This window comes from Hyaena hyaena, unplaced genomic scaffold (genome assembly GCF_003009895.1).
Source record: "Hyaena hyaena isolate Hyena2069 unplaced genomic scaffold, ASM300989v1 scaffold_409, whole genome shotgun sequence".
Classification (NCBI taxonomy): domain Eukaryota; kingdom Metazoa; phylum Chordata; class Mammalia; order Carnivora; family Hyaenidae; genus Hyaena; species Hyaena hyaena.
In genome coordinates this window covers 789,300-813,116 of record NW_024081046.1, presented here as the reverse complement: position 1 = coordinate 813,116, position 23,817 = coordinate 789,300, and the positions used below count along the sequence as shown (strand labels likewise).

Genomic DNA, 23,817 nt, shown 5'->3' with positions numbered 1-23,817 from the left:
AAGCACGGAGGCCCACTTACTTCTAAGCCAGTTTTTCCCGGTCAGTACAGTAGGGAATCGAGAATGTATCCGTTCTCCTCATCAGTTTCTTGATAATGTTTTCCCTCCTTCACTTGACTTATTGTAAGAATACGCAGCATGTGACACATACAACATGGAAAATATGTGCTAATTCACTACGTTACTAGGAAGGCTTCCAATCAACAGCACGCTGCCAGCAGTAAGCTTTGGGGAGTGATGCCCCTAGCCCTTGGGTTGTTCAAAGGTCAACTGTATGTCAAGAGTGATAATTGGAAAGTAGTCTATATTAAAACACATATTTACACATGGGCGTGTTAAATTTACACACAGACACACCCAGATACGCACACACTCATTTGGCCTCCATCTTAGAGCTATAAAAATTCTAGCAAAGGCCCGTTTAGAAAATCTCAAGGAACAAACATGCTGCGTTCCATGGCAAACCGCTGGCAAACTGTGGGTGCGGTCTGGGGCGCCCACCACCCCTGCAGGGAACACCACTCGGCCACCGCAGCTCATCAGATAGAAGTCACTGAAATCAGTCTTCAGGCTCTCGTTTTTTTCCCTTACATCTCAGATTAAAACATCTGTTTTCAGGCTGCTAATGACAAGCTGTCAGAAAAGCACACTTTAAACATTAAACATAACTATGATTGACCATATAGTAGCCAGAACTCAGCCGTGGGGCACTTCAAACCTCCAACTGAGCGTGCTGGCGGTTGGGGGGGGGGGGCGCCAAGGGCTGGGTGAGGACGCTGTGCGGCCTCTCAGCTGCTCCTAGCACCGCGCCCTGGAGGAAGGACCCAGGTCACCCTGTCCGGCCCCTGCCCAGCTGCACAGCGGAGCCCGGACACCAGTGACGGGCGGAGAGAGGCTGTCAGATGCCGCCAGGTGGGTCCTCTGCGCAACAGCAGCAGCAGGGCCCCAGGAGGCAGGGACGCTCCCCCCCACCCCCCGGGCCACCAATCCTGAGTCCTGGCCCATCCCAGGAGCCACCTGTTTTTAAAACATGCTTTTCTGCTTAAAGCAGCAAGACTTCCGTCTCCTCTAACTAGAGCCCTGTAAGCAGCAGCTGTAAAACAGTCTCACCGGCGTCTTCCACACCAGACTGGATCATCCCCGAGAGCGGGGCCCCCCCATACCTGATTCAGGAAGGGCTGTGTCACCCCCGGAGCACACCCCGCATGCCTGAGGCCAGACAGACAGGCCCTGAAGGGCATTTCTTCCCAGCCCCACTTCTGGAGACTATTCTAGGTACCTGCCGGTTCTTCCTACTGTCAGTCACAAGCGGTCGGAGAGAAGGGAGCCCACGGAAGCACGTGAAGTCTGTGACAGGAATCGCGGGCTCCGGGGTACCAGCGCCCGGCGATGTCAGAGTGCTCAGAAGAGCTTCTGGATGAAGGCTTTGCATTTATTCAAGCAACAACCAAAGTCAACGAGTGTGCGTAAGGGCCATCTCACCCGGGCCCCGGGGCGGACACACGGGCGAAAACCGTCCTGAAGCTTGGTCGCACAGGAGAGAGGACCGAGTCAGGGCCACCACCAGTGTGCCGAGCACAGGTGACTCGGGGCTCCACGTCAGAGTGGGGTCTCCGCTCAGGAAAGAGCCGGAGGATGGCTCGGCGTCAACCAGAGCAGAGAAGGTGGAAGGCAGAGAATGAGGTTCTGTCACCAGGAGCAACCACAGCAAGGTGACTTTCAAGAAAGGTGTCTGTGTGACTTAACCCGGAGCGGAGCGCCGCCAACACCGAAAACAGAAAAATCAGTGAAACCAAAATGTTGGTTCTTTGAAAAAGGTCAACAAAGTTGAGACAAGCGATGGGAAGAGCCCCCTCACCACCACAGAGTGTGCGAACGGCCGCCCCCTCAGCTTTCCGCACACAGGAGAAGGGCGGTGGCGGGGACTCCGTGAGCGGGGCGGTGACCCACCACCGGTGCGTGCCCGTGGAGGCGGGTGCTGCCAGGAGCCATGCCCGGGTCCCAAGCCTGCCCGGCTCCAAGCACACTCACCCACCACCCGACCAGAGACCGGAAACAGACTCGTTCCACCAGCGAGTCCCTGCGCCCGGGGCTCGCTCGGCGCCAGCGTCAGGGCCAGTGCCACTGACCACGAGTGTGCAGCTGGGACAGCAGCAGCGTGCAGGGGGCGGGTTGGACCTGCGTGACCCGTAGCCTCAGTACTGGCGGTGCGGTCGGCCTGCGTGCGACAGGGGAGGGCGGCCCGGGCTCCCCCACTCCGTGCCCCGCGCCCCAGCACACGCGCCCCCGCCGGACACCGGGCACGCCCGCGGAGCCCAAGTCCGCTGCCCCCAACCCGGGGGCTGTTCTTCCTCTGTGAACACACCGCTGGAGCCACGTTAAATCCTGGGGGGGGGAGGGGGTTGTGGAGTGTGTGTCCTCTCACGAAACGCTACAACTTCGCTTCCACCCACAGTGTAGGCTCCTGATGCAGCAGCTGCCGTAACACGTCGGGACGGGCCTGCGGTCTGTCTGCGCCACCGGCATCTAAGGCGATGCAAGATGTCACACAGGATACTGATGAGGCATTTCAGGGAGGCTTTTTGGGTCACTCCATGTAATTTTTTTCATTACAGAAAGCTGGAACTATCGAGGTTATCAAGGCTCCCAGACATTTTCTCCCAGAATCCAGGATACGTCCCCGCCTCCCCCTGGTCGAGCTCTCTTACACCGCAAACGTGGGAGCATGCACGTCAGGACCTGGCATCCCGAGCTCCGTGGGAGGCGCTCCTCAAGGGACCCCGTCCTGGAGGGCCACCCCGCGCCCCTCTCGGCTCACCGCCCTGGGCTATCCGGAGCTCCTCACCCTCCAGCCCAGCCCTAAGCACCCCCTTCTTCCCCTTCCGGACTGATTCACTTATCAGTAGTGAAAACGCAGACAGGGTGCAAGCAGCCCCCATGGCCCCCGCGTGCGTGCAGGAGGGAGCTCACTGTCCCTACTCAAGGCTGTGCCCTGGGGGACACACACCTCACTGCTTCTTCCTACTGGGCCACCGAGGGGGACCCTGAGCCATGGGCCCTGTGCACAGAAGGAACAGGGACTCAAACACAATCAAACCCACGCCACGTCCTGGCCTATAGGCCCAGTTTCCGCCACTCACTGGCTACGCCAGACCATGCTGACCACACCGCCCACGCCAGCCACAGAGCCTCCCGAGCCGGCCGGTCTCTCCATTTCCTGCCCCGTAGGCCGCCTCTTCCTTACTTCTCCAGACGGCCCCCAGGCCCCAGGGACTTCAGGCTCTGGCCATGGCTGCTGGCCCAAGAGGCTACCTGTGGTCTCTGGGCCCAGGGCATCTCCGGGCCTCCTAAGCCCCTTCAAGTCCATCTCCCGTCCCACGGGGCGGCCGGGTGCTCGGAGTGTGAGCCATGAGCCGGACGGCCCCAGCGTACGGCCCCTCTGCCCCTCACGTGGGCTGTGCCCATCCCAGGAAGATGAGTGGGAATCCCTGCCTCAGGGGGCGAGGCTCTGACCACACGCAAAGCGCCTGACGACAAACCCAGCTCCTGCCTGCTGGCTCCCGGGGCCCTGGCCCCACACCCCAGCCTCCTTGACAGGCCGCCCCCAACCCCCAGGCCCCTCCCAGGCTCCCGGGGGCCCCCTCCCCTCAGCCCAAGGAGCCTCCCTTCTTGGTGCTCGCCCGTTACCCACAGCCCCCGGGGATTTCTCCTGCAGACCTCGCATCCCAGACAGCACGGGTGGGGTGGGTGCGGGAGACGGGGACAGGGAAGGCAGGACGTGAGGGGCCTCAGGGGCCTCCCCCGGGGCCCTCGAGATGCTCTAGCGCTGAGCCGCTGTGCGCGGCCAGTTCAAGGAGTGCCCCACAGAGGCAGGCAGGGCGAGTGGGCTGCTGGGAGCACTCGTGTGGGGAGCCCCCAGGGATGCTCCCTGCTGCTCCTGGCCGAAGCTCCCGCCCCTGGACGAGGGCCCAGCTCTGGGGAGACACTAAGCCCAAGGCCACCGGAACCACGCTATTAACAGTCCCTGAAAGTGAGTCCTCTGGGCCCGCACCCACAAGCCTCACTGAGGCTGAGCCTGGGCAGCACGGCAAGGCCGCCCGGCAAGCTGGGAGCCCAGACCTCCGGCCCCAAAGCGCCTCTCCAGCGGCACCAAGCATGCCTGGGCTGCGGAGGCAAGGACAGGGCCCTGGGGGCTTCCGAAACAGGCCAGGCCCCACCTGCTGGCATCCTGAACGGTCCCCAAAACGGACCCGCTTTGGCTCCGCCGGATGGTCAGTTCCTGCCACTCGGCCACATCCCCACATCCTGCCAGCGGCATCAACAAGCACGACCCCCTCCCACGTGGCCGGCCTCCCCCTCCCACCCGGACGGTGTGCAGTGTATGCACTGCCTGGATGCGGTGGTGAGGGCGGTGACGGCCCTGCAGCAAAAACAGGAAGTTGCAAAAGAGCTGAAAAACCATAGGTGATGAAGGAGAAAAAAGCAAAACACGTGCCCCCACAAATTTGTTTGTCACTTGGACAGATGTCATTCTTAACAGAATGACACCTGTCTTCACCAAATCCCAAATAACCCCAAGTTAGAGCGCAGCACTCTGGGCACTCAAGTCGGGCAGCCTCCTGCAGCGCTGGGAAAGCGAGGCCCAGGGACGCCGCCCAGTCAGGCCTGGGACCCAGGACTGGAATGGAACTTTGAGCTCCCCTGCAGGGCACAGGTGGGCAAACTCAGAAGGGATGCTCCACCCAGCCCCTAACTCGCCCCAGGCCTCCGCTCAGGGCCACGCCTGCCCCCGGGCTCTGCTGAAAGAGGCGGTACCATGCTTTCACCAGCACTGACCAGCGGGGGCGCCTGGGCGGCTCAGTCGGTTAACCTTCCTCTTGATTTCAGCTCAGGTCACGGTCTCATGGTTTATGGGATCGAGTCCCACGTCAGGATCTGCACAGAACGTGGAGCCTGTTTGGGATTCTCTCTCTGCACTTCTCCCACTTAGCACGCTCGCTCTCTCAAAATAAACAAACATGAAAAAAAACAACTAAGAAGCACTGACCATTCAACCCAGCTCCCAGCTCCACGTGCCCAGGTTCGCCCAGAAGGTCAGAGCCCCCCAGCCTGACCGTCTACGGGAACGTCTCACAGAAGGGCAGGCATCCATGGAAGGCAGCGAGCCCGGAGCTGGGGCCAGGTGGCCGTGTCCTCCCTCATCTGCCCTGTGCACCCCGGCCGCACCCCAGGACTGATGAAGGGTGTGGCTAAAGAAAGCCCCTGAGCCAGATGGATGAGGGTGCAGCCCCTTCCAGGCAGGCCTCCGGGCCCTGAGCGCAGGGCGTGCCCTCCCTGAGGACCAGGCCCCTCCCAGGGCAGGTTCTTCCCGCAGCTCTGGGAAGACGGCTGCCACCCGACAGAGTCCTTGCTGACAGCCTGTGCACCGTGGAATCGCACCCCCCTAGCACCCCCTCGGCAGGACTGCAGAACGTCCCAGGCACCCGGGAGGGTCGGGGACTGACGCCCAGAGGCTGGGAGGGGAGAATTCACCTGCCAAGGGCGCTCTCCGCCCTACGCGGGGGCGGGTCCTCCATGCGACGGGCCAGGGGGAGGGACTGCGGATGCCACCACTGCCCAGCTCCTGAGGACTAATACCACCAGACTGACCCTCGAGTGTGGGATGCAGCACCAGCCCGACACAGAAGTGCCCCATCCCAGGGTCCATTCGGGCTGCGTGAGGCACAGAAATAGAGTCCCGGGAGCCCAAGGTGGCCTGGGAAGCCCTAAGACAGCAGTCCTTGCTCCCGCCTCACCTGCATAACCATGCTGGAGGGCGTGGCGCTGTGACAGGCACATTCTACCCCGGGAGATGGCCCCTCCTGGGAGGTCCCAGCATCCTGTGGCCTGACCCTGGGGTGGGGAGCGGGGACCGGGCAGTGAGCAGAAGTGCACCAACCCTAGGGGAGCCGCTCCACTGACACAGTCAACAGTGTGCCGGGTACCACTGTCAGGGCCGTGAGAGCGCCACCATCAATGGCGTTATCACAGGGGCACAGCAAGGTACCACTGCTGGTCGCCTAGCTTTTAAAGGCAGAGGGCAGAGCAGGCAGCAGGCAAGCACAGGGAGACTCGGCCATGCACCCACAGCTGACGATGAGCGGATACTGCGTGCCGGCCCGGCGTGGACAGTGCGGTCCCGCGGGAACGGTGTGGCCTTGGAGCGGGCGGGCGGTGCCTGGAAAAAACACAGGCTCCTTGGGCACGCGAGCCGAGGCGCAGAGGACCGTCCGCTGCAGCTCAACGCAGAAGCCATGCTGCATCTGTAACCGGGGCGCGCACCCAGCAGAAACCCGCTCGGCGCTAAGACAGGACAGAAGTGCTGACGCGAACAGCAGGAAGAGCAGCGGGGGCAGAAAGCATGAGCCAGACTCGAGGGTCCCAGACGGTGGGACTCGGGCGCTCGAGGTCGGAGCCGAAGGCAGGACTCCGGAGACGGGCCAGAGCAGCGGCTCCGAAGGCCGCAAAAGGCGGGGAGGAACTTGTTTCCAAATGAGCGTGGTGACAGCTGTCCCACTGCAGACACTTTCTGAAGTCCCCGCCGGGCGAACTGTGGGACACGCACACGGTCCTGTGACAGAGACGCCTGCGGGACCTGAGCTAGAGCCCACAGCCCTCTCCCGACCAGCAGAGGGGCTCTAGGACCCTCGTCTCGTGCTCTGACAGGTCCAGGAACGGGCAGGGCTCCCTACACCCTGGAGCAGAGCCCCAGATCCCGCCCGCCGCGCCCAACACCATGGAGCATGCCGACGGTCACATCAGCAGTGAGCACGCAGCCTGGCACTGAGTCGGGTGGGGAAGGGGCAGCTCAGCGCGGGCCATGGGGAGCGGTCCCCAGAAGAGACCCCGCGAGCCTGCCTGCATGAGGAGGCCAGAGAAGCTCAGTATAAGCACAGCTACAGAAAAGCACCCCGTCCAGGCCGCGGACGACCAAACTGCCCCAGGCGCCAGGTTGGGGAGGGGAGTCAACAAGGCACGTGGGGTGACAGTCCCAGACGCCCAGCAGGGGAAAAGGCCGGAGGGCAGGGGCCACCCAGCGAGGCCGTCCCATCGGCCAGACACAGGAGCCCATGCCTGGGGGCAGCCGATGGACCAGCCGGGCGGCCCGGGCACCACTCAGCCCCGGACCCAGGTAAGGACGAGGCTGCCACCCCAGGGAGGCCTTGGGTGGGAAGGAGGGGACAGAGACCTTGAGAGGGGGTGCCTGGGGCCAGCTGCCAACACCAGCACCTCACCCTGCGAGGGACCCCCCTCGACCTGCCACAGCCCCGTGCCAGGTGTCACTCCTGCCTCTCTGATGCACAAACAGGCAAAAGAGGGTAACAGGCGACAAGAGGCGCGCTCCAGCGTCCACATCTTCCTGTCACCACGTGTCCCTGCAGTCCATGGCCTGCAGCCTCGCAGGAGCCCCGGGGGCGGTTCCCTGCACGGAGGCCCAGGCCTGCCCGTGCCTCCTGCTGTGACCCTCCCGTTCCCAGAATAACTGCTAGTTGCTCAGGGGGCCCGAGAAGCGGGGCAGAAGAGACGGATGCCTGAGCCCAGGCCCTCCGCCGCGGGGAAAGCAGGGGTCCCCCAGCCTCTGGGGGGCAGTCCCAGATCCAGCTCCCGTGCTGGCGGGACAGAGCAAGGGCAGGCAAGGTGGAAGAAGGCCCAGGGGCAGGCTCGGGGTGCAGCCTAGCCTTCCCTGGACCGACACGCGGGCCACCCCAGACCCCCCAACTCTGGATTCATGTGAATCTTCCCACAATCGCATTTCTGGATTAATGCTGCCGTCACTTGAAAAACCGGAGGCTTTCATATCACTTCCACATTTTCCATGGGGCTGGATGAGCCGTTGCTTTATCCGCGTTCATGGGTAAAGGTCAGAACCCTGAGGGCTTCCTCATCAGTGTCTCTGCCTGTATGTACAATTATCCGAGCTCTCCCGGGAGCCCAAGGTCACACCTGGAGCGGACCAACTCAGCCCCTGCCCCCACTGAGGAGTTCAGTGTGAGCACACTTCTCAGGCTCAAACACACGCAGAAATACGATCTGCTCCCCCAAAAGGGGAGGCCCTGGTGAGGGGACCCAGGCGTCAGAGTTCTGTCTCCACTGCAGGGGGAAGGGAGGGGGCCTCCGGGCAGAGGCCGCCACCCCAGAGAAGGAAGTGTGCCACAGGGCACCCCTCCCGGGCCGGCCAGGCAGGAACTGGGCCTCGAGCCTGGAGGCAGCTGCTGCCCCCAGCCTGTCTGGGGAGCAGGTCAAGGCAAGAGAGTCTCAAATGCCCTAATTAACTGAAGCAGCAACAGAAGACAGAAGTCAAAGTCACCTTAGGTTTACCTGGGGAACATGCTACATCCTCCCTGCAACCTCCCTTCCCCAGCCCCCAAGACTGTATTCCTTAAGCTCCCCCATGTTGGAAGGGCCCAGGGAAACATGGGGAGAGTCAGGCTGCGTCCCAAAAAGTGGCGACAGACAGGTGACCAAGACGGTGCCCAGCCCCCTCCACTGCCATCCTGACTAGCCACCTGTCCCTGTGCTGATCCCCCACCTACTGCACCCCATTCCTGGACCCTTGAGCCCAATGCCTGCCTGAAGGGACAGAGGCCAATGCTGAGATGGTCCACATTTAAGGAACCACCATTCTGCGCCCCAGCTTCCTCCTCCCCCGTCAGGGTCAGACGGTGGGCTCCACGTGAGAATGCTCAGGGAGGCAGGCCTGCGTCCGATCTGTCACTTCCAGGCTGGACCCCATGCATCATGGAACCAGCACAGGCCTCTTCCCCCAGAAACCTGCGTACCACCTGAGGCCGCCCCGGAGCACGCTGGCCCCCTCCCCTGCCCTCTCGCTCTTGAAGGGACACGGTCTGTGTGCCGACAGCGTGTGTGACACAGGCCCTGAACTCAAGTGGAGGGAGCGACGTTTCTCAGCGATGTCCCACCAGAATGTGACTTCTCGGGGTCCTCCAGGCCAAGAGACAGTGGAAACAGATGTGCCTCGATGTAAATAGCCAGCAAGCCTACGTGCGATGCTCGCTTCACTGGAGTCAAGACGCGCAAAACCCCTTAAATGGAAGAAGTGCCTCCCCTGCAGCAGAGAGCACCGCTCGGCACCTCTGGTGCTGACAGAGACAGGAAACGCCCAGGACAGCGTGGGCCGAGGGCACCGTGCACTCAGAGGCTGCTGGCCGGCAATGTGCCCCAGCCATCGGGAGGAGGGACGGGAGATACCTGCAGCCTACATACGGGTCACGGGTGCAAGCCCCACTTCTAGACCACGTCCAAGGCCAGCAGCACTTGCTGTTTGTCCAGAGCACGAGCAAGGAGTGTGCAGCGCCCCAAGGGGCCCACAGGGAGGCCCAGCCCGGTCAGCCCCCACCCCTGCACCTGCTCCAGGGGCCGAGGAGACGGTACATATGCTACGGCCCCAGAGACCCAGCAGCCCCGGGCTCTCTGACGCCAGCTCTCCACCGCCTCACTACAAGTGGCATCGTGCACAGCCTCTCCTGGGCAGTGGCAGAAGAAGCGCAGCTCCACGGGCTGAGCCCCGGGCCCGGGTCTCCCTTCTGCCTCCTGGGAATCCGAGTGGTCAGGGTCCTTCAAGGCCTGAGTCCAGATAAGCCCCATGGGGAGTGAGTGTGGCCAGAGAGAAGGTGCAGGTGAGGAGGGAGCCAAACGCAGGTGTGCACACGGCCCAGGAAAAGGCCTCTGAAACAAGATGACAAAGCCTGGAGCCCACGAAGCGGCCACAAGCCTGGAACGTGGCTAACGGAAGGTAAAATGGTGCAGACGCTGGACAGCGGTGAGCAGGCCCTCCAAAGGTAAAACCCGGAGCCACCAAAGACCAGGCAGCTCCCCTCACAGGCACGTGCCACGTCCACACAAAGCCTGGACGCAAATGCTCAGAGCAGCACTATCTGCAGCAGCCAAAACCTGGAAACTGCCCAGATGTCCATCAACTGACAGTGGATCAACCAACTGTGGCATGTCCACACCGGGGCACCGTGCTCAGGCCTAGGAAGGGAAGAAGCACCACCACCTACCGCGGGCCAAACCCTGAAAACATGATGTCCAGTGAGTACAGCCAGACACGGAAGGCCACGCATATGATCCATTACAGGAAACCCCCAGAGCAGGTAAACCCCAGAACAGGTACCCCCCCAGAGCAGGTAACCCCCGGAGCAGGTAACCCCCAGAGCAGGTAGCCCCCCCGGAGCAGGTAACCCCCAGGGAAGGTAACCCCCAAAGCAGGTAGCCCCCGCCCCGGAGCAGGTGACCCCTGGAGCAGGTTAATCCCCAGAGGCAGGAAGTAGCCTGGTGACCACAGGGCTGGGGTTTCAGGGGACAGTGGCCGCTGGGGCATCATTTTTGTTTAGGCACAAAACAGGTTCTAAAATGGACTGTGGTGGCCTGTGCACAAGTCTGCAAACACCCTGAAAACCACTGCTTCACAACCGCCACGTAAAGGGGTGAGACGTGTGGCGGGAGACGGGTGTTTCCGTAATGCTGTCACCACGGTCCTGAAGCCACAGAGAGATCCATGCCGTCAGGGCCGCCCGGAGCAAGTGACATGGGCAGGAACTGACCGCGGGCCTCCAGCTGGAGGTCCCCGTGCACCCCACCACTCCCGTGTGCCCGAGTGCTGGGACAGGAGCTGTGACAAGAGCCAGTGGGGACGGCCCCACCCACAGTACCAGCGGGGGGTCTTGGGGCCCAAGTTGCTGCCAGGCTGGGATGGGAACAAGGGCACAGAGTGCAAGCCTGATGGCACAGGAGAGACGGGGGCAAGTGCCCAGGGCAGCCGACCCCCCTCACTGGGCCCGGGGCAGGGCTCATGGACACCCGCCGCCGAGAGGCCGTGGAGGGTGCAGCGCGGCACCTCTGCAGAGCTCATTGCACAACCGCTCTGCAAGCCCGGGTACAGGGCTGCTCAGCCGTTGACCAAGCGAAAAGGGAAACCAGCTCAAAACTGCCAGCGAGCTCCGGGTGCACCGCAGGACGCAGGGCCCACGGCAGACGCCCCTGGGCTGTGCTCTCGGAGCCCTGCCGCTCGGCTGACCGCCCTTCCCAGGAACAGCCTTGCCGTGTAAGTGTGCGACCCAGCTCCGAAACCGTGGCTGCAAGAATCCACCTTCTGACTTCACTCTTAGCAACGATGTAAAGAACCAAAAGCTGGAAGCCTCCCTTGTCAAAAATCCAGCCACCTCAAGCGAAACATCTAGGTATGCAGCCCTGCCTACCCCTTTCCAGGCAAACGGGCAGTGAGGCCACGACTCTGCCTGGGGTTACAGAAGAGCCGCGGCAAACCTAGAAAAGCAGGAAAGTCACGGCAGCCCCAGGCACTCCCAGGCCCCCATCCAGGGAGAGGCTCGTGCAGGTTCAGGAAAGGCCACCGGCTTGGACAGAGGTCCTCAGAGTAAAGCCCAGGGGAGCCGGCCCGGGGTTCACTGGGTCACAGCTGTGTTCACGATAACACAACACCACCATCTCCGAGTCCCAGCCTGTCTCCTGAGCCAGCGGCGGAGCCTTCTAGGGGGCAGGACACCTGAGCAACCTGCTCGGCCTCCGCTCTCCCAGTTCCCACCTCCCGACGCGGGAAACGCTGGGCGTCCCTACCCACGTAACCGAGAACTCTTCGGGGCCCTCCCTGGCTCTGCAGGGTGTGAGGGTGACAGCTGGAGAGGAACGCGGTGCAGCTGCCGGCACCCCTCGAGGGTGACATCACGGGGAGGAGGAATCTGGGCCGCGCCAGCGTGCAGGGGGTCACGAGCCGGGGCGCTGAAGAGAGAAGAGCCGCCTGCCGGACAGGTCTCAGCGAGTCACCCCCAGATGGGGGGAGGTAACAGGGGAGACTACGGACGCCCAGACGCACAGACGCACACCTACCACAGGCGCGTCCTTCACGGCACGCCGTGCCGGTTCCCGACTCAGACACCCTCCCCGCGACCACGAAGCCGGGCAAGAAAGCATTCCTTCCCAGGCCTTGCCACCTTCTGAAGCGTGTGTCGCTCGGCACGGGCACATGTCGGGCAGACGAGTCCCTGAGCAGATCTGCTGAAGCCCCCCATAAACCGAGGCACTCACGCCCCCGTCACTCAAGAGTCCACCGCTCTCACCAGCCAGGTCCTCTCCCACGGGCACCACCACCCCGCGCCCCAGCCCCGGCAGGCGCCCCACAGCAGGGCTGAGATTGCTGTCCACGCCGCCCCTCGGGATTGCACCCCACACCCTGAGAAACCTATGGCTTATGGTCAGATACTTGTCTGTGAGCCCGCAAACCAAAGACAGGCTGCAAAAGTAACCAGTGCAGTGTTTACCAAGAGAAGCGTTCCTTCCCGAGGTGAGCACAGCACACAGCTGCACACAGCCTTCACGACAAATGGAAATTCGGAGAGAATGTGTTGCCAGATAAAAGTAAATTAAGTCACCCATTTTACTGTCAACAGAGAGAAGCGCGCGTATACAGCTGAAACACAACAATAATGCTAGAACTCACAATCAAAGATTACTGGAAAGAATGTTTGCACAGCAAAATTCTTTCTCCCTTTGAGACTAAAATGCCCCACCATGCTTAATTTTCCTGACATTTCTGAGGCTTTGAAGCCTCAGCTAACGGATCTGAATCATCTGAGCAAAACCGTGTTATAGTGGCATGTTACTGGAAAGCCGAGAATAGAATGCTAAATATACAGACACACACCCATACAGGGCACTTTTGTAGAAACGATCAAACGCGAAACTCGATAAAGTTGTCCGAGGGAAACGGCTCGCCCCCAGCAGGCAAGGAGCATACACGGTCGCCTGGAAGTTAAAATAAGAAAAACACAAAAATAGCACCTCCTCTTTGTTAATAAAATCAAACCTAGCCCGTCCGTGACCTCCGCTTACTGAAGCACTTCGCCCCTGCCCGCTGCCGGCAAGGGAAGGCTCGGCCAGACGCCAGAACCCTCTCCCGGAATCGAAGTCGTGCTGGGGTCAGGGTCGGGCCCACACCCACCGCTCACCTAGCGCGGCCGCCACAGGCTCCGTCTGTGCCATCACCCTTTTTTCTTAAACAAGCACGCCACTTGGAGCCGCATTCTGCTTTATTTGGGTTGGCGGTGTAAGTACCAACAGAGGGCTGGCACCGCGGCTGAGACACCCAACTAGGTCAGCCTGGCCTGCCTCCTGCCTCGGGAGCCCCCGGCTTCCCAGTCTCCTGCTGCTGGTCTCCCGAGGGCCGCCCTGGGTGCCTGGGTGGGAGGCCCCGGGAGGGCAAGGCCTTGGGCAGAGTCCCTTCCCTTCTTTGGCCTTGGGAAGCTTCTAGGCGGCATCTTTCTCTTTAATAAAGAGAAACAGACAGTCCTCCCGAGCTGCCCAGAGACCCTCGTCTGAGGACTAGACAGATACCAAGTTACAAGGGGAAATAAGTGAGGGCCCCCGCTGGGGGCCCAGTGAGCCACCGACCCGGAGGCCAGCACACCCCGCCTGTGGCCAGGGGCCAGGGCCGTGGAGGGTCCGGGGCCAGAAGTCAGGGGCTGGGGTTTGGGAACGAAGGTCAGGGTTGCGCCGTCAAGATTCAGGAACCAGAGTTGGGGCCCATGGACTAGGGTCCTCGGATCAGGATTCGGGGACCTTGGACAGGGATTAGAAATGGAGTTTAGGAACTGGGGTCCAGGGTCCCCACTCTGAGGTCGGGGTTCAGTCTGCGCAGTTTTGAGGCAGGAGGTGAGTGGCCCCGGTTCCAGGGTTTGGGGCAGCGCTCAGGAGCCCGGGGTTCGGGTCCCGAGTCCTCGGGTTTAGGGGTACCAAGGTTTGGAGTCAGGGTCCAGGTCCTGAGGTGCGGGATTCAGGATGTCAGTCAGTCCAGAACCTGGGGCTCCGCGCTCACGGTCGGGGACCAGGATGTGGGCCCCCGGGGCCCCAGGGCGCGGGGCTGAGGGTCGGGGTCGCGGTCTGGCCGCCGCCGCCACGGCACTTACGTCGTCGAAGAGCGAGCCCACGTTGGCCGTGACCAGCAGCACCGCGGTGCCCGGGGCGGCCGCCCTGCCCGCCATCGTGGCCTGGGCCGGCGGCGGCCGCTCGCTCGGGGCCGGCCGGCCGGGGTCTCCGCGGGCCGCGGCGTCAGCTGCGCCGGGGGGCGGCCCCGGGGCGCATCGCGGGCTCGGCGGCTCGGGCCGGGCCTGGCCGGGGTCCGGCCGCGCGCGCGCGCGCTCGCTCTCGCTGCTCCGCGGCCCCGCGCGCGTCGCTCTCCACCCGCGCCTCACCGCGGCCCGCGCGCAGCCATCAGGACCGCCGCCGCCGCCGCCGAAGTCCCCGCCGCCGCTGCCGCCGCCGCCGCCGCCGAAGCGAGTCCCGCCCGGAGCCAGGGGGCGGGGCGTGCGCGGGGCGGGGCGGGGCGTGCGCGGGGCGGGGCTCCGGGGGGGGCGTGCTCGGGGGGCGGGGCCCGCGGGAGCCCGGCTCGACGGCAGAGCTACGCCGCGCGCGGCAGGGCGGGGCGGGGCGGGGCCTCCCGGGGGCGGGGCGAAGCGTGCGGGGAGCGGGGCCCCCAGGGGCGCTCCTACGTCAGCCCGGCCGTCTTCCGCCGCCCTCCTACCGGTCAGCGGCCGTCCGCCCCGCCCCTTTAGGCGCCGAGGCTGCGCACTGTCTCCGCCCTCCGCGCTCCCGCGTCGTCACGGCCCCGCACCGGCCGTGCCCCTTAAAGGGGCCGCGCGCGCTCGCCGGCCCGCAGCGCTGCGGGAGCCGAGGGGCTCTTCCGTGGTTCGGTCGTGTGGCCCGCGCCCGACCCACGGAAGTGGAGGGCCGCAGGCCGAGATATTTAATTAACGCTCACGCAGGCCTTGGGAGCCTCCCCCAACGTGGGGTTCCCAGGGGCCTGAAGGCCTGGACTAGACAGGGACGCAGGAGGGGAGGCAGGGGGGGGTCTTGCGGCCGGGGACGGAGGGCTCGGAGGGTTCGGGAAGAGGGAACGCGAGGCAGGGTCCTCAGGAGTCGGGGGAACAAGGGGCTCGGGTCTGGGGAGGGGTTCTCGGGGGCGTGGTCGGGGCGGGGAGGGGCTCCGGGCCGGGGCGTGGTCGGGACCTGGAGCTCGGGGCGGACTGCTAGGGTCTCAGGGCGGGGGGCGCCGGCTGGGGAGGGGATCTCGGGGGCGTGGTCGGGACTGGGGGTGAAGTCAGGGCCGGGGTGTGGTCAGGGAGGGGTGTTCGCGGTCAGGGCTGAGGGCTCGGGGTCGGAGAGTGGTCGGGGCAGGGGTTTTGCAGCCAGGAGCCCGGATCTCACGGCTGTGGACACGGGCTGAGGAGGGGATCTCGAGGGCGTGGTAGGGGCGGGGATTGGGGGGGGCTCCGGGTCGGGGCGTGGTCGGGGTAGGGGCCTCCGCAGCTGGGGTCTCAGGACTCGGGGGCGGGGGAGCGGGGAGAGGGCGGACTGGGGACGGGGATCTCAGGCTCGGGACCAGAATCTCGCCGGTGGGTTGCGGGGTCCCCACCGGGGCGGCCTCGACGCGGACCACACAGTCCCTGAGACACCGGGTGGGACCCACACTTGCCAAATATCCTGATGGCTACATTGTAAAAAAGTGACAAAGAACAGCCAAAGGTAATCGAAGAATACCTTTTATTCAACACACTGGATGCACATGCAGCCCACGTTTAAATGTTATCAGTGAAGTGTTTTAGCGGCTTGTAAACCTGCGCGGGGGCGCACAGCAGGCCTCAGTGTCCCTAGCGCCCTGCCCAGGCCAGCCCTCGGAGGGCTGCGCAGGTGTGGCCAGGGCTGGGTGGGCAGAGCCAGGACCAGCCCCCGCCAGGCCCGCCCTCCAGCTTCCCCAAAGGGCAGTCCCCAGCTGCAGGTAGTTGACAGGCACCTGGGACCTTTCCAAGGAAAGCATCCCCTCTGGTGACATTTGGGGGAATCCTGCTTACAGCGTCCACCCAGCCTCACCCCCAAACCTTACTTGGAAACCAGTGTCTAATTCATTCAGCAGAGGTAGTGGGGACTGAATCGTGCCCACCCAAAAGTGGTCAGCTGAATCCCCATCCCCCAGGATGCTTGTATGTGGACACGGGGACCACGAGGAGGTGATTATGGTTAAAGGAGGCCATAGGGGTATGGCCTTTTTCCAATAGAATCAGTGTACTTACAGGAGGCCCCAGAGCACGTACTGTCCCCCACACCCTCCAACCCCCAGCAGAAAACAGAGACGAGGTCATGGGAGCACATAGGAGGTGGCCATGGATAAGGCAGGAAGCTTGAGCTGGGGCCTGGGGACTTGGCCTGAGACTTTGGGCGTCCAGAACCATGAGGATACGTTTCTGTAGGAAGCCTCCTACGAGCGCACTGCTAGTAGTGCGTCTTGTGGCTGAGCCTGTCCGCGGATACGGCGTCTCTCGTCTACCTTTCCACGAAGAAGGATTTGCAGTCTCTCCTCCACTCAGCCCCTGCTCGGTCGCACCGTCAGCTCACAAGCACCCTCCGGTGTCCCCCGCCCCTCCGCGCTCTCCCGTCTCTGCTCCTTTGCTGCAGATGCTTCTCCTAGGAGCTGACCATCTGCCCTGAGAGCCCTCCACTGTGCTGCCCACCGACGGGGCCGTGCTCACAGCGCCGGCCGCCTAATTCAGCAGCCAGTCCCCGCCCCGGGCTCCCACCTACCTGACTACCCCCCAGAAATAGGGTCTGCCCTGGTCCTAGTCCCTCACCTCCTTTGCTCGCTCCCCCTCGTACCTGCCTGAAGTCCTGGGGCCCTGGGCTTGGTCCCGGCCCCTCCTTCCTGTGCGCACACCCCCTGCTGGCCCATCTCCTGACGCGTCACTTCCCACTCCATGTGGCTGCCGCAGCCCTGGGAAGGGCTCTCTCAACCCCCCTGGGCGACAACAGATTCCAGATTCACTCCTGCCTCCTGAGGCTCACTCACGCTCCGAAGTGCCCACTTGCTGATGCGTGGAGCCCAGGGCCACCTCGGGTCCTCGGCAGCCTTCTTTGTCTCTGTGCCCCAGGGGCGACTTCGCTGGCTTCTTCCGGCCCTTCCACCTCTCAGATGCCCCTTCCTCCTTCAGACCCCGCTGGCCTGCCCCCCCAACACTGTGCACACCATCACATCAGCTGTCCCTTCCCCTCGGCCTGGTGGCCCTTCCCAGGCACACGGTGCAGCCTACCACAGAGAGAGAACAAACATGCGCCACGTGAATCCACAAAGTGTCAGCGCCGTCACCGTGGCCGGACCGGGGCTGCCTGACTCTGGGAGACGCTGAACGCTAGCATCGCCAATGTTAAAAGCCACGTTCATGAAATCGTGGGTAAAAGGGAGGAGGACTTTTTCTTGTATGTCCCTCGTCACCTGCGGAATGCTGTCCCATGTCTGTATGTTTCCTTTGTCAAAACAACGATATCATTATTTAACTTTTGCAACTAATTATGCATTTTGCAAAGCCCACGTAACAGGCTTCAGGAGAGGCCTGGCCCCGCTGGCCTCTGGATCTGGATCTAACCCCTCAGTGCGAGGGGACAAGGAGCTGCGACATTGGTTCCCTGGTGGAAGCCAGCCCGCCCCAACCCAGATGCTCTCGGGGCTCCCCGGGGAGAGTCTGGCCCAGTCTTCTGCTAAACAGTAATGTGCTGCCAGCTTTTTCATTTTTAAAGGACAGACATTAGCCACTAAATATCGTGTCACTATGTAGTTTAACGTAGTCACCGATTCATGTGTGGGTTCAGACTATCGATGGTCGGGAGGCTTACACCTGGGATTCCTTATCCGCAAGCACGCCTGAGCGCCGCCCCCCAGCAGCTGGATGGGCAGACAGATGGTGCTTTGTAGTTGCGAAGTGTGTTTTAACCACATGGCAATCAATCTTCAATACCGCTGCCAGGTGAGTCACCCCTAGTCCCTTCTGTAGAACACGCTGGGCTCAAGGCCTCACTCAAGTTCCTTTCCTGCAGACAGCCTGGTCAGACACACAGTGAAGGGAGCCCGGGGCTCTGGTCCATTTGGAGAAGGGCTGGACCCGTCCTTCAGCCAGAGGAACATCTGCCGTTAGTCAGTTAACGGGCGGCTTATTACTTCACACTCATCTGGGAAAGGGAGGTTTCTCTCCTGAATTATTTGGATTCTTTCTTCATTAATCAGCTTTCCTCAGTAATAGCTATCGTTTTGCAGACACCAACTGTGTGGGAGACCTTTACAAGTCTTGTTTCTAGTCCTCATGAGCAGTCTGAATGTGAGGCATGAATCTCTGTTTTATAGATGAGAAAACAGGGAGTAAAAAGCTGGCCAGCTCCACACAGGAGACACAGCCTTGCCCTCACCATCCATTCCTTCCTTCCTTCCTTTACTCGCTCACTGATTCAGTCAGCAAATCTTTATCGGGCACCTTCCCCACCTTGGCACCTCTCTAGGCACCAGGGAAAAGGTGGCAAATGTCCTCAGAAGCTGAGCCCGCAGCAGCAGAGCAGGCGAGACGTGCACGCGGGGTCGCTGTGACCAGGCGGCGTGGTGCCCGCGTACGGAGCGCTCCTCAGGGAAGTCACACGCTCGCCATAGACTGTCTGAGGTCTGCAGAGCTGCACACAGAGGCTGCTCAGAAGGAACCACGACTCACAAACACACCAAGCACTGTTCCTATTTGACAGTACTTTTGTTAAGTACCCTCTGTACCTAGCTCCTCCCCTAGAGCCCTGGTCAGGCCATGCACACAGTTCTGACTCCTCTTTTTAAACCCAGCGTTATGGGGTGCCTGGGTGGCCCAGTCGGTTGAGTGTCCAACTCTTTTGTTGAAAAGAATCTTTAAGTTTATTTATTTTGAAAGAGACAGGGACAGCACACGTGGGGGAGAGGCAGAGAGAAAGGGAGAGACAGGGAATCCCAAGCAGGCTCCGTGCTGCCAATGCAGACCCCGAGGTGGGGCTCGAACTCATGAACCGCAAGATCATGACCCGAACCAAAACCAAGAGTTGGATGCTTAACCAACTGAGCCACCCAGGTTGCCCAGAGGATCCAACTCTTCATCTCAGAGTTGAGGTCATGATCCCAGAGTCGTGGGATTGAGCCCCTCTGTGCTGGGCACTGAGCCCACTTGGGTTTCTCTCCCTCCCTTTGTCCCTCTCCCTTGCTTGTGCTCCCCCCCACCCCCCAGTAAAAGCACCCAGCATTTTAACATAAGTGCTTCCTGGTACAGCCGCAAACTCTCCCTAGATGTTTCAATGCCCGAGTCATGGACACCTGATAGACACATCGTGCTGCAAATTTAGTTGTTTCCAGTTCTTTTCTTTTCTTTTTTTAAGTTTGTTTATTGAGAGACAGAGAGAATCCCAAGCAGGCTCCAAGCTGTCTGCACAGAGCCCAGTTGGGGGCTCGATCCCACACACCTAGAGATCAGGGCCTGAGCTGAAATCAAGAGTCGGACACTCAACTGTCTGAGACCCCAGGTGCTCATAGTTGTTTCCAGTTCTGCGGGATCAGGTCTGTGGGTTCAGAGAAGGCATTTGACCAAACCTAGCATCCTTTTTGTGGCCAAAAAAAAAAAAAAAAAAAAACCTCTTTGCAAACTAAAAATCGGGGGCATCTTCCTGAGTCTCATAAAGTGTATCTGTGAGGAACATAGGCGAAGGGCATACAAGGGCTGACAGACACCACCCGCTTTCTGAGCTTCGGGACAAGGCAAGAGTGTTCACTCTCACCCCTCCTATTCAACATCCAACTAAAGATCTGTCCACACAACAAAAGTAAGAAAAAAAAGTCAAGGGACACGAACTGGAAGGAAGAAGTGAACCTGCCTTCAGTTTCAGGCAACATGATCATCGACACAGAAAGTTACAGGGCGCTACAAAAAATACTACCAAATAAATGCATTTAACAAGGTCATGGAATACAAATCCACATTCAGAAGTCAACTGTATCAGAAAGAGGCATCGCAAAGCAACACTTTAAAGGATTTCCATTTACAACAGCATAACATTTGAAACATTGATGAATAAATGTAACAGAAGATGAGAAGACCTTCCAGGATGAAAACCACAAAGCACGGGGATTGGCAAGAAACGAGATCCACAGAAACTGGGGGCCCGGGGACGCACATGCTTAGGGGCAAAAGATTTGCCAGGGCCACCATGTCGGCTCTCCTTGGCTGATCTTTAGACCTAACACGATTCCACTCTAATTTCAGCTGGCCCGGACAGTTTTGAAGAAGAACAAAGCTGGGTGCTCACACTACCTGTTATCAAGACTTACCACAAAGCTATACTAATCACGACAGAGTTCTCCTGGCATCAGGATGGGCATGTGGGTCAGAGGAACAGAGTAGAGAACCCAATAGCAGGCCCACACGCAGGACATCTGATGGTTTAGACAAAGATGCCCTTTCAATGTGAAAGAATCATCTTTTCAACAAACGGAGCTGGGATCAATTGGATATCCATATGGAATGGAATAAACTAACTAATATGGAGCAGAGACCCACACACAAAAGCTAAAGCCATAATACTTCTAGAAACAAAGAATATTTCTGAGACCTTGGAGCAGGCATGGATTTCTTAGAGAGGAGGACACCAAAAATACCACCTGCAAATGAAAAAAAAAATGATAGTTGCACTTTATCAAAATTAAGAGCTCTGACGTCCATCATGAGAACGGAGAGTATAAAGGCACTGTGGTTTGTACGCACAATAAATACCACTCGCAAGAGAAACAACGTGGCTCAGTCTCAGAAACTCGGTGCTGAATGAAAGAAGCCAGACACAAACAGCATATGCCATCCAACTCCATGCAGTCGGCGTTCGAGAAAAGGCAGCTGAGCTCCACGGTGACAGGAAAGGCCATGGCTGCCCACCCGCCCCCACCCCCACCCGGGCAGGGGTGACCGAGCTCCAGGGAGCAGGGTGGTGGGTGCTGTTTGCAGGGAGAGAGACACCTCCCATCCTGAGTGTGGACGGGTGAAGTGGGTGTACACGTTTGTTAAAACTCATGGAAGTGCTCGTTCAACACAGATGGATTTCACTGTACAAAAATTGCACCTCAAGGCTGACCTTAAATGCTTGAAAAAGGAAATGAATTAATGGTAATGTTTACACGCATCTACTATATTTCGTGCAGATAACATAAACCCAAATCTTCAACAATCAGAAAGCCGGTTTTAAACTCATTTGTTGGCGTAACCTGAACTGAAATAAGGCATATTAGGGTCCTTATGTGCCAGCCTAGGTGATAATCCATGTGTGTGTTTCTGAAATATTGAAACATGTGGACATGGGGCTGCATACAGGGTTCTCCCCCAGGCACTGCCGTACATGGAACACGCAGCCTATCATCCCTAAAAATCCAGGAGGAATTGGGGCACCTGGGGGCTCAGTTGCTTAAGCATCCGACTCTTGATTTTGGCTCAGGTCACGATCTCACAGTCTGTGAGTTCGAGCTCTGCATCCGGCTCTGTGCTGACAGTGTGGAGCCTGCTTGGGATTCTCTCTCCCGCCCCCCCCCGCCCCCCCGCTGCTTGTGCTCTCTCCCTCTCTGCCCTTCCCACTCTCTCTCTAAAAAAAACAAAAACAACAGTATCCAGGGGGAAAATTCTGAATTCTAGAAGTTTGGGTTTTTGTAATATTTATTTATTTTGAGAGAGGGGACGGGGGAGTCGGTGTGGGGGAGGGGCAGAGAGAGAGAGAGAGAGAGAGAGACTGAGAATCCCAAGCAGGCTCCACGCTCGGTGCAGAGCCTGAAGTGGGGCTCAGTGCCATGAACCACGCGAACATGCCCTGAGCTCAAGAGTAGGATGCTCAACTGACGGAGCCCCCCAGGCGCCCTGAATTCTAAGTTACACCTGGTCCCGGGGTTTCAGGTGAGAGATTGTGGTGCTTGGACTGGAACAATGCAGGAGAAAACCGACCGCGTCCAGATGTGCACGCGTTATCCCTTAGCAGAGGCCCTGTGATGTCCCGCAGCTGGAAGTGTAACGGCGCGAGGCTGCTCTGCTGCCGCCTGGTCCCTGGAGAGAACCGGCCTGAGTCCTGTTCGTGGCAACCTGCAGAATCGCCCGCAGCGGGTCCTGGGGCCGCACCTGGCTGGCCGCAGGCTCCCGTTCTCCCCGGCCCAGGGAGGGGGCCGGGCAGGGACAGAGGGGACCCCAAGCCAGAAGCGGTCTGGGCCCCGGGGAGCCGCACTTCTGCTCCAGGGAGCACGGAGCATCCTCCCCCAGGCCCAGAGTGGGCAGTGGCCGCACGCGGCTCACCTCTTGTCCCCTGAACCCCCCTCCACCATAGGGAACATAATCCTCTGTGGAAGTGAGTCACTAACCAGGAGCGCTGAGCATACCGTCCCCACACACGTTGCAAATCCTTGACCTCGAGGATGCATAGATTGTCCCGAATCAGCTATGGACACCCATTCTGCCTTCACAGGCCCTCAGTTTCTGCTGTTTGATCTGTTCCGAATCAGCTCCGCAAAGTCAATGGCACCCATGATTGCTCCCAGCAGGGGTGACCCTCCAGCCTGGGCCTGGCAACCTGGGCCCCTCGGCTGCTCGCCCTGGGAGCACCGGCCACTCCTGACATTTCCTCGCGGTCCCAGCAGGGATGAGCTGCGCGCTGCCGTTTTCCCTCCACCAGACTTTGGAGGAAATTAAAGGGTGGCTGTCAGTTTCGTCTAAAGCGCTGTTCGGGGCAGACGCGTGTGTGAGCCTGCAGGGCCCGCCCCTCCTCGGCTTGAGGTAGGGTGCTGAGATGGCCAAATGATTTACATAAAATATGGGGGCAGGAAATGTCAGCAGGTCCTGCGACTCGGGCGAGCAAGCACCCACCAGGTGGTCCCTGTCCAGGGCCAGAGGACAAATCGTTTCCAGAATCACCCAGAGTCCCAAGTGGAAACTGAAACGAAACAGGGACACTATGCGGGGAACGTCTGCCTCTGAGTTGACGGCGCCTTTCAAAGTGGTCACGGCTGCCAGCGTGGTGTCGGCGCCCGAGGACAAAGCCAGGGCGCCACGGTTTTCTCCTGGGGACCCAGGCTTGAAGAGGCACCGGCCCTGGCTCCGGTGATCGGCGTCCCTGGCGGTGGCGATCCGGCATCCACGTTTCAAGGGTTCTCGACTCAGCTGTCATTTCTATGCTGCAATTTTGTACTTATGAAATGAGCTTTGTAAAGACTCGTGTCTGTTCGAATCTTTAGAAGATTTTAAATGTATCCCAACAGTATTGTGAAAGGACTCCCCCCCCCCCCAACACACAGTATCTAAGCCCTTAATCAACGGCATTTGGTGAGTGCATTCCTCTTTCCTCTTTTCTCTGAGCTCTGTGTGGAGAGGGTCCAGCCAGCGAGATGTGCCGGTGCACAGAGAGTGTGCCACACGCTGGTGAACGGGAGATCACAGGCAGTAGTGAGCAGACGGGTGAGAAAGCGAGGAAACACAAGATAAATGATCTCACTAAGCTGAAATCGTTTAATAACAAGGTACCATTCTATTAATTTTTTAAACATTTAGTTAGAGAGAGAGAGAGAATCCCAAGCAGCTCCGCTCTGTCAGCTCAGAGCCTGACTCCAGGCTCGATCCCAGTAACGCATGAGCCCACTCAGATCATGGCCTGAGCCGAAATCAAGAGTGGACATTTGACGGACAGAGCCACCCAGGTGCCCCGGGACACCGTCCTATTACATTGTTACATCATTCTGAGCAGTGGTCTGTTCGAAATCAAACCTCAGCACTTACACACGCGGAATATTTCTAGTGAAACTATTTCCCGGTGATCTGTGCGTGGGTGGATCCTCACAGCTTATCGTCAGCAGTTCTCTTTCCCGTTTTAGAGGAAACATGCAGAAATCCCACTGTGCCGCAGTCAGGGGCC

General features: G+C 60.1%; 1 protein-coding gene across 3 annotated transcripts in view; it reads right to left on the bottom strand.

The window, feature by feature from the left end:
* INPP5A (inositol polyphosphate-5-phosphatase A) overlaps positions 1–14,116 on the bottom strand; it is a 167,017-nt gene extending 152,901 nt beyond the window's left edge. For 2 of the 3 annotated variants that reach the window (XM_039252392.1, XM_039252394.1), the window contains exon 1: positions 13,980–14,116. In XM_039252392.1, the coding sequence (XP_039108323.1) occupies positions 13,980–14,054 (75 nt within the window). In that variant the 5' untranslated portion in view covers positions 14,055–14,116. The remainder of the gene's footprint in view (positions 1–13,979) is intronic. The other variant, XM_039252393.1, reaches the window with a different exon arrangement.
* Positions 14,117–23,817: the final 9,701 nt, after the last annotated feature.